This window comes from Gossypium raimondii, chromosome 6, assembly GCF_025698545.1.
Source record: "Gossypium raimondii isolate GPD5lz chromosome 6, ASM2569854v1, whole genome shotgun sequence".
Lineage (NCBI taxonomy): Eukaryota > Viridiplantae > Streptophyta > Magnoliopsida > Malvales > Malvaceae > Gossypium > Gossypium raimondii.
This window is the reverse complement of record NC_068570.1, coordinates 4,418,578-4,427,929: the sequence shown is the minus strand read 5'-3', so window position 1 is coordinate 4,427,929 and position 9,352 is coordinate 4,418,578. Positions and strand designations below refer to the sequence as shown.

At 30.3% G+C, this 9,352-nt stretch overlaps 1 protein-coding gene across 1 annotated transcript; it reads right to left on the bottom strand.

Annotated features, from left to right (window-relative positions):
• Positions 1-7,096: 7,096 nt before the first annotated feature.
• LOC105773915 (FCS-Like Zinc finger 6) lies at positions 7,097-8,524 on the bottom strand. Its single transcript, XM_012596116.2, has 2 exons — positions 8,024-8,524; positions 7,097-7,563 (listed from the first exon to the last, which is right to left on the bottom strand). The coding sequence occupies exons 1-2, from the start codon at positions 8,377-8,379 to the stop codon at positions 7,404-7,406; spliced, it is 516 nt and encodes a 171-aa protein (XP_012451570.1). The 5' UTR covers positions 8,380-8,524; the 3' UTR covers positions 7,097-7,403.
• Between the last annotated feature and the right edge of the window lie 828 nt (positions 8,525-9,352).

Genomic DNA, 9,352 nt, shown 5'->3' with positions numbered 1-9,352 from the left:
GTAAATCAAGTAGCGGGTGGTCTAGAATACCAAAAGTTGCCTCTCGCACATGTTGAGGATGCTTTTAGAGTTGAAAGGTTGTACTGGAGATTTTAAAACTTCTACATTTAATAAAAATTGAACCGTTTTTGTGCGATGAAACAGACCGTTTTGGAAGAGGTCTATATATAGGTTTCTTCGTCAATCTTCAAGTTATTTTTCTGTCTCAAAATTTCCAGGTTTTTTGTGCTCTTTTTGCGACCACTTTTTGAATTTCTTCGAGCTTTCAATCAGTTTTTCAATTTCCTTGCCTCATTCGTTCTTTTAGTCTTGACTTTTCTTTATCTTTGTTTGCATGTTTCGCTCTCATGATTTTTCGTGGTAAGGCCTCGTTTTTCTAAATCTTTCTCCCCTGATTCATTACCTTTTCTCATCAATCATGGCTAGAAACAACCATGGAGAGGCTATTAAGAGTTCTATGACAAGGGTGGAAAGAGAGTGCCTTTCAGGAGACACAAAGAATCGATGGTTGGTGCCACTTATGAGTGCACCACCACTGAAAAGGAAGTTAGGAGAGTGCTCCGATGCAAGGGGTTTTCAGCCTCAAGCTATAGTTTTGGCCCAACCAGATCATGTTGGTCGTCAATGTTGATAAAAGAAAAAGGCTTGCTCAAGTCTTCTTCAATATTTTTTTTCCTTAAATTATTTTATTTATAAAATTATTATTTTAAGTAACAACGTCATGTTAGAAAATGAAAAATATATATTCATTTATTTATAATTTATTTATAATTTTGTATGTATTTTTATTGAAAATGAATGTTTAAATATTTTTTATTTTTATTTTTAAATATTTTAGAATTTTAATTTTAGAATTTCTAAAAATCAAGACTAAATTGACATAATGTATAAAATTAAGGTTAAATTTGTTGAATTTTAGAAATTAGAACATAATTGATAAAATATATAAATACTTGAGGGCTAAATTAGTTATTATGCTAGTGAAAAAGTCATGTCAGCATTTATTATTTTTTAATAGATGAGTGACTATAATATTAAATTTCGATAATATTATTAACTAAAATAAAAAATTTTAAATTTGAGTGACTAAAGCGAAACGTATAAATAATTACGTAATTATTTATATCGATTACCCAAAAATCTATTCATTTAAAAAATAAACTATTAAATTATTTCCCTAATATTTTTTCAACCTCCAAGGCACCTACATAATAGGCAATGCCACAATCTAATGTATAGTAATGGACATTTCTCAACGTCACAACGTGGGGTGTGGTTCATTTTGGACCGGTGCCTCGGCTCATCTGCAGTGACTTGGACATATGGGGACATCGACTGTTCTGGCAAAGCATGGCCTTGGACTGCCCTATATATACGACATGGGCGCTACCATCAAATTTATGGACTCCTCAATCTATAGGTTGGGGGCCCTCTTTTGGTTGTTATTGGGAATCAATCATCACCAATTTGTCTTTCTCTGTTCCTTTCTAGCTACCCTTTTATTAAACCTTGGTTCTTTAACATTAAGGGCAAACTATATTAAAGGTCACTAAATTATTAATAAGTTTATGTTTTAATTATTTAGTTTTTAAAAAATTATAAAATAGTCATTAAACTATTTGAATGTTTTTCATTTAAGATACTGAACTATTTGAAAGTTTTTATTTAAGTCATTGGACTGTTAAGTTTTTTTTTAGAAGTTTGACTAACAAGCTCCAAGTGATGATTCAACAACCAGTACGTTGGATCAGTACTCATCGACGAGTAGAATAACATACCTTAGATCCTAGTTGATTTGACGATCAATGTTGGAGATCGGAGAAGAAAGCTGTTTGAATTTGGTTCACAACGTTCAAAGTTGTTTCATAAAAAAATTATAGAAGAGAAAAAGAACGAGAGTTTTTGATTGGTGCAATCGATGCGACCAGAGAAAGCCATATAACGATGATTTTAACAGCCTGATGACTTAAATGAAAACTTTCGAATAGTTCAATAATCATTTTATAACTTCTTAAAGTTGAGTGATCAAAACATAAATTTACTAATAATTTAATGACCTCGGATATAATTTACCCTACATTAATTACCCAATTTTTTTTCTAAGTATACTAGTAAACAAAGGCAACTTTTCAACCCATTACCTAACTCCTCAAGTTGCTTCACCCACCTCATTGTAACCATTAAGGTTTTCCTTACAGCCTCAATTCTATAGTAAAGTGTTACTGATTTATTATGAAAGACTTTTTAGTTTGAAATCTCTTCTTTAAAAGAAAGTAGTGTGTATAAACTATTAACTGTAATTATGATTCTTGGGAACTTGTTGACCTCAAGGTTAGAGGGACCATGTCCAATTGCCTCCAACTGCCAAAATATCTCCAATATTATTGATACATGTTGAGTCAAGCGGTAAAAAGAAAATTATTGTTTTAATAAAGTCTCGAGTTTGAATCTTATAGATGGAAAAAATAAATATAAATCTCAATCTAAATCAACTCTAAAATTAATTGAAACGTAATATAACTATAAAATACAAAAAAATCTCATACCCAAAATATATATACCAATATTTTAATATTTAAATTTAAATCCATTTAATTTTTTATTATTGATATTTCGAGATATCAATTAGGTTTGGTAAGTGGCCATTAAAATTTGTGGGTGTAGGGGCCAATTATTGGGCCTTGGCATTGGGAGAAGAGCCTGTTAGATGAAAGGCACTTGAAACCTAAACCTACTAGTAAAGAATTTATTCATTAGAACCTACAATAGAAATTGTAGTCACTCTTTACCATTATTATATATTCAAGTTACAACATTAACTTCCAAATTGTTTTAAAAACCCATCATGCATATATATATATATATATATATATATATATTTATTAGATTTCAAAAAGTAGAGTTAAAATATTTGTTTTCGCCATGAATGGACCACATTTTAACATTAAGGACATAATTAACAAAGGTGCATAATGGTGAGCAACTTTTGAAAGTCATGAAATATGAATTACATGGAGTGAGAGCTTGGTTTCGTGAAGTGGGGAGTCGATGAAAATTAACTCTTTTAAAAATGGGAAAGGTCAATTAGAGGAGTTGCCGTCCAAAAATGGTGGGCCTTCTCTTGCAGGAACCCAAAATAACAAGGCAAAAGGAGGGGGAAAAACCAATCGATATTGACAAATCAACCTTGCAAGGTTTTAGCATTTATTGTGATTAGGTGAAAATGAAATAAATATGGGTTTCGACTTTTGAGCCCCCCCATTGGTCCCTCTATCATTATTGGCGACCAAAACAATAAAATTATTATATATATGTCCATGAATCATATCAATTTCACTTTACTTGGTTAATAAAATTTTCTACTTCACTTGGATTCAATCATTTAAAAACCCTTATCTCAATCTAAATTCATACTTTTGGAATCGCGGTAATTTAAGGGGACATATTAATGGGCTTGGATGAGTGCTAGATTTTAGAAATTTACAGTGTGTTTTGAGTTACCAAAAAAATGTTATTATTAATGGGTTTCCGTTTAAATTTTATTGTGGCTTAAGTTTATTGTGTGCGAATTACCTTGATTAGTATACAAATATTATTTCGATCATTAATTTGATCGTGTATTATAATGGTTAATTCTGTGAACTGTGCCTAGATTTATTCTGATTTAAGTGTAGTTATTTTTTCAATTATCAATCCAATTGTGTTTTTGTAATAGTTAGTTTTAACTAGAGTTATTCGAATCTATATTATTTATAATTACAATTAAAATTGTATTTTTAAGTATATGTGTGACTAAAAATAATGAAAAAATTATAGAGTAATTCTTTTATATCCATTTTATGATTTTATAATTTTCTCGTAAAAATGCATATGCTTATTAATTTTAAAATCAGGGATGCCTAGGAACAATTTTTTAGAAGGGATTCTGTAATAAGTAATTAATTATAAAATATTGGTAATTACAAATAAAATTTTAGATCCTCGTTTTCAAAGAGTAGGAGTCTAGGAAGAGGCATAGTTGGTTGCTAGCCGACAAAGTACAAAGAATATTGGCATAGGGGTTAGGTTCCAATTAATTAGCCACTTGGAATTTTGTAACTGCCAACAAATTAACAACATAAATTATCATTGAACCAAACCCCATATTTCTTCATCCTAATATATAATTGCAGGGATAAAACTAGAATCCAATTAAAAAAATATGTTTTAATTTAAATTATAAAACCATATCAATTAAAATTAAGTTTTATATAAGGTTTATAATTAATTACCCATAACCCTTTTTAAACCTTTAAATAAGAAAATAAATTGCACTAACAACAACGTTAATACGTTATTTTGATTTAATTAGACGCATCCACTTGCCCAACTGGAGCATTAATTATTAACTTCAAGACATGTTTTACTCATCTTTAAATACGTGTACTAGTAAAAGTCATCATTATACCAAACTACAAACAATGCTTTTCAACATAAATAATGTTCATGGCGTATTTCTAAATTGATTAGTCTTACCCTAATTGTGTACATCCATTTTGTTAATTTTCCAATCTCACATCTTAAACTATCAAATTTATATATATAAATCCAAAGTGATCATCGTTAACACCGCAACACTTGGTATTTGAAATTATTTTAAGATGTAGGTTTAAAATCAAAACTAAGATATATAGGAGGTTTGCATGTGTATGAATGAGAGAGTAAAGAGAAAGAAAGAAAAAAGTATAATTATTAAGTATCTTCGGTAGAAAGCATTAGATCTTATATTCTTTAGCTTTATGTTCCTCAATTGGCCATTGACCCTTCGAATGGAATTTAGCCATATCTTTCTCTCACCCGCTGCTTCTACATTTTAATATGTGGTTGTATCTACAATCATGCTTCTCAACTTATGTACATGCGGTGCCAAATGCCAAATTTTCAATTTAATTTCTAAAATTTTATAAATTATATAAGTTAATGGTAAAACTATATTTCAATTTTCTATAACTTTGTCCCTATGTACTATAAATCTCTACGTCTACCTATTCCAATAAACACATACATTTAAATTTAAAAATGCCCAGGATCTTGGAAAAATTAAACAAATTATTTATTGAAAAGAATTCCAACCAAACTATTTGAGCCGAATGGTATCATTACAAATTTCATATAGAAACTTTGCATAAGTTTTGAATTTTGTATATATACTTTAAATTCATCAATTTTAGTCCTAACTAACGATAACAGTTAAATTCTGCTATTAGTCATGCATTATATGTAAAGTTGTAGATTTATTAAATCTATTAATTGTGAGTAGAATGACATGGCATTACACATGTGATAATATGTTCACATCAAAATTTAAAATGATAGAACTTAATGAATTTAAAAGCTACCATTTTGTGAAGGTTAAAATTTTAAAATTCTAGTAGTATAGTAAATCTAAAATTTATATATAATACATTGGCTTTAGTGGAAGAAAAGGTGTATATAATCTTATATAAAATAAAAAAGTTTCTCAAGCATATTCATCTTTAGGTTAATAAATGGTATACCAGTTGTGTATTTGGTTGAATTCGACCAGTTATATTTTTAATATTTTATTATACCTCTGCATGTAAAGTTAAAATACCGAATATTTCTCATAATATTTATTATGTATGAGGGGTCCATCATGGATGGGTGCCAATGGGAACTTCATTTGAGAGCCACATACTATAAACTTGGGCATCATTTTCAGATTTTCACCCAGCACAATTCTTTCTTTCGTATTTCATTTTCCATTTTAATTCCTTGGGTTTTCTTTTTCTTTATTATTATTAAAGAGAAGAGAAATCTCGAGAGTTAAAAGACAAAAATGAGGAAGCCACCTGTTTGGGCCACGTGACCTCCCATCCTCCCAACACTCCCAAAATGAATCTATCTCCTCCTCTTCCTCCTCTTATTATTATTATTATGGTTCGACTTTCATTGCTTATTTTCTCTTTGCATCGTGCAATTTGGGACCCATACCATGCAAAGCTGACTCGGCCACAGATTCCCACATTTCCTTTCATCACAACTTATCAATGCTTCATGTCACATTAACTTATTAATCCTTTTTACTTTATGAAAACAATAGCCTTTTTAAATGATATGAAATCATTTAATTTCTTTTATACTCAAGCTAACAAAGTTGAGATATAATTATTATATTTAATGAATGTTAAGAATATTTAATTTTAATGTTTTACCTCTCAAGTTTTGTCCCTATTTTATACAATGAAGATTTAAGAGTCTCGAATATTGTTAAGTTTTGTCTAATATCTATACGATATGAGTTTAAATTTCATCATCTTCTTCTTTCTTTCTCTAATATTATAGTAATAAAAAAGAATCCTAAATGTAATTCTCATGGGACAATGTTGGAATTATTCAATGTGAACTTTTATCAAATAACCACTAGTGATTTCATATCTTTGGTTGTTGTTGCACAATTAAAAGGTCATTGGTTTGAGTACGTTTGAGTAATTGTATCCTCCAATTTAAAGGTTTGGAAAGTTTGCCAACAAGTGTCGGGTGTAGTGGTAAGGTACATTGCACTTCCAATGAGGAAATGTAAGTTCATACCTTGAAGACAACATTGTTGGAAGGAGTAACGATAAATCCTGAATATGGACCGTAAAACATATACCAGAGGCGGTGGCAAAAGGGCTGACAGGGGTCCTGCCCCCCTAAAATTGAAAATTTATGTTTTAGTCCCATTGAAAGTTATAAAATATATGGTAAATTTACATCTTAACCTCCCAAAAATAATAAAATTTTGGTTAAGTACTAGAAAATGTAAAGTTATAAGCAATAAACAGGTAAAATTCTATTTTGATTCTCATGAAAATTTATAACTCAATTCTGCTTCCTCCCACCCAAAAAATTTCCTGACATCAACAGACACGGAAGAAACCAAAAAAGATGTTTGGAAGGTATATAGGTAGTTTAAATATAACATTTTCTGTGTAGGATCAATTCTTGGTACCTATATTATTGGATTATGTTTTCCAGTTGCAAACAATTGTTTTAACTGATCATGAATCAAACCCTAAACAAGAATTATATTAAAAAAAGTTTGAAGTCCCTCTTGAAAACCAGAAACAATACTATATAGGATCACAAGGAAATATCATTCTCTAAGACTACTGCCAAAACTACATTAATGGGATCAAAAGATAAGGAAATTAGGAATAAGTACAGATTTTAAATCTTATTTTTTGTATAAACCATCCCCCCCTCCCTTTGATTCACATGAAATAACTTGTCCAAAACTTGTTCCCAGTAGCATTACAAAGTTAAACATGCACTTCCCTTACATAATCTTAATTCCTTCTAGTACATGCCCCTTTTTGAGCTTAGTAAAAACAACCTTCTTGGGTCACGGGGATTAATATCTATACGGCGGCAACCGTCTCTCCTTTGGTTGAGACACTGGATCTGGCGGCAGGAGAGGCGGCGGCTTGTTTCTTGGATGCTATTGAACATTTATCCTTTTTTTCATCTTGGTTCATCTGCTGTTGCCTGCACTCTAAGCTGCAAAATGCTGTATCACCCCTACAACAAATAAATAACTTAATCAATGAACTAATAGGAAAGGAGACTAATTGGTAATAGTGTAATAATTAATAAGAAAGGAAATTAATTTTATCTGGATTTCCCAACAAACTTATGGGACTCAAATGGTAATTACTATACATGGTAAAAAAGGTGTTAATATGGCAACCTGAAAATTCCTCATAATTTATAAGTTTCCGGAAAGGGATTTCCAAGGGGTGAAGAGAAATATAGAACAGGATGCATGCAGTAACAAATAGATTAAAGGGTAAAAAAGAAGAAGAAATCAACCCAAATTGACCCCAAAGTAATCAAAATCTTTAAGAAAGTAATTAGCCTAAGAAACACTTCTTGGAATGTGAATTGTTTGCCACATGATTTAGAGATTTGAGATTCCTTCTTTTTTAAAATTAAAATCTCCCGATTAAATATACCTTAAAACTGAAATATATAGATATACCTATACATGTAGATATCACGGCCAGGAACAAGGCGACGTCTACAAAGACCGCAAGACCTTAGGAAATGAGGTGTTTCCATAAAATCAGCTGAATGCCTTCTATGAACTCTAGGTGACACCGTCGCCAACAACCGTTGATCCAACCCTTCAAGTCCACCACCACCGCCAGCAACAGCTACAGAAGGTGCTGCGCCACCGAAAGGGGAAGCCTGTTTGGGGTAGTTGTTAAAAGGGTTATGTGGATCAGAGGGTGGAGGTTCGGCGTTGGTGGTGGCGGTGGTGTTTAGATCAAAAGTGATCTCTGTCATGCTTGTGGTTCTTTTCATAGGTGGCCTTGGCCTCTTCCCCAGCAACATCTTCTTCTTCTTTCTCTTCTTTTCTTTAAGGAAATTCTTGAAAGAGTCTGTAATGAGAAGCTTGAAGAGTGCTAAGAAAGAGAGAAGGTTAGAAGTGACGAGGAAGTGGAGATTGGGCAGATAAAGAAGAGCCAGAAACCGAGGAATCAATCTCAGCCCTTCTTTTTTTTTTTCTTTAATTTATATTTTAGCTTTCTTTTTTCTTTTGGCATTTGCATCATATCACGTTAAATCCACGTCATTCTATATTAATTATGCCCACTTAGTTTATATTTATTATTAAAGTTAAAAGCCTATTTTTGGATATTCAAATTACATTTTTAATGAAGTTTGGATTTATGGTAAGATATAAATATAAATTATTTTTGTCGATTGAGTCTTAGTTTAATAGCATCGCTGTTCCTGTTAATGTAAGAGGACATAAATTTGGGTACACTGAAGCGCATTATCCTCCTATTTAAGGAGAATTACGACTTATAAATAATTCTAAATAATAAATAAAAATATTTATAATAATTGATTATGACTGAGTATAACATTTAGACATTCGTACAAAAAAACTATTGACTTGAATAATGTTTTAGTATCTAAGTCTTAATTTAAATATTTTAATTTTTAATTTAATTTGATAAAAAGTATTCAATCAAATCATCAAACATAAATACAATATTGAAGTCAGTATTTAAAATAAATAATAAATAAATAAATTAGATTTGTCTATGAATCGAGTAGTCTACTCAAATAAAGCTTAATTTAGGTAAAATTTCCATGTCTCAACCTAATTAAGTTAAATTTAATTTTCATAATAAAAACTTGATTAATTACAAAAATATTAATATCTATATAAAACTGTTCAAATTTTATTAATATAAAAATATATTTTAAAGTATTTTATTAATATTTGAATACTAAATCGAGTCTACTAAGTTGAATTGGGACCAAATCATGCTTGAGCTTGAATTTCTTTTTTTTT

Excerpts from the sequence above, each read along its gene's own strand:
- LOC105773915 (XM_012596116.2), bottom strand. The coding sequence starts at position 8,379 with ATGTTGCTGGGGAAGAGGCCAAGGCCACCTATGAAAAGAACCACAAGC. Across the intron at positions 7,564-8,023 it reads CGTGATATCTACATGTATAG|GGGTGATACAGCATTTTGCA; the intron begins GTATATCTATAT and ends TATTTGTTGTAG.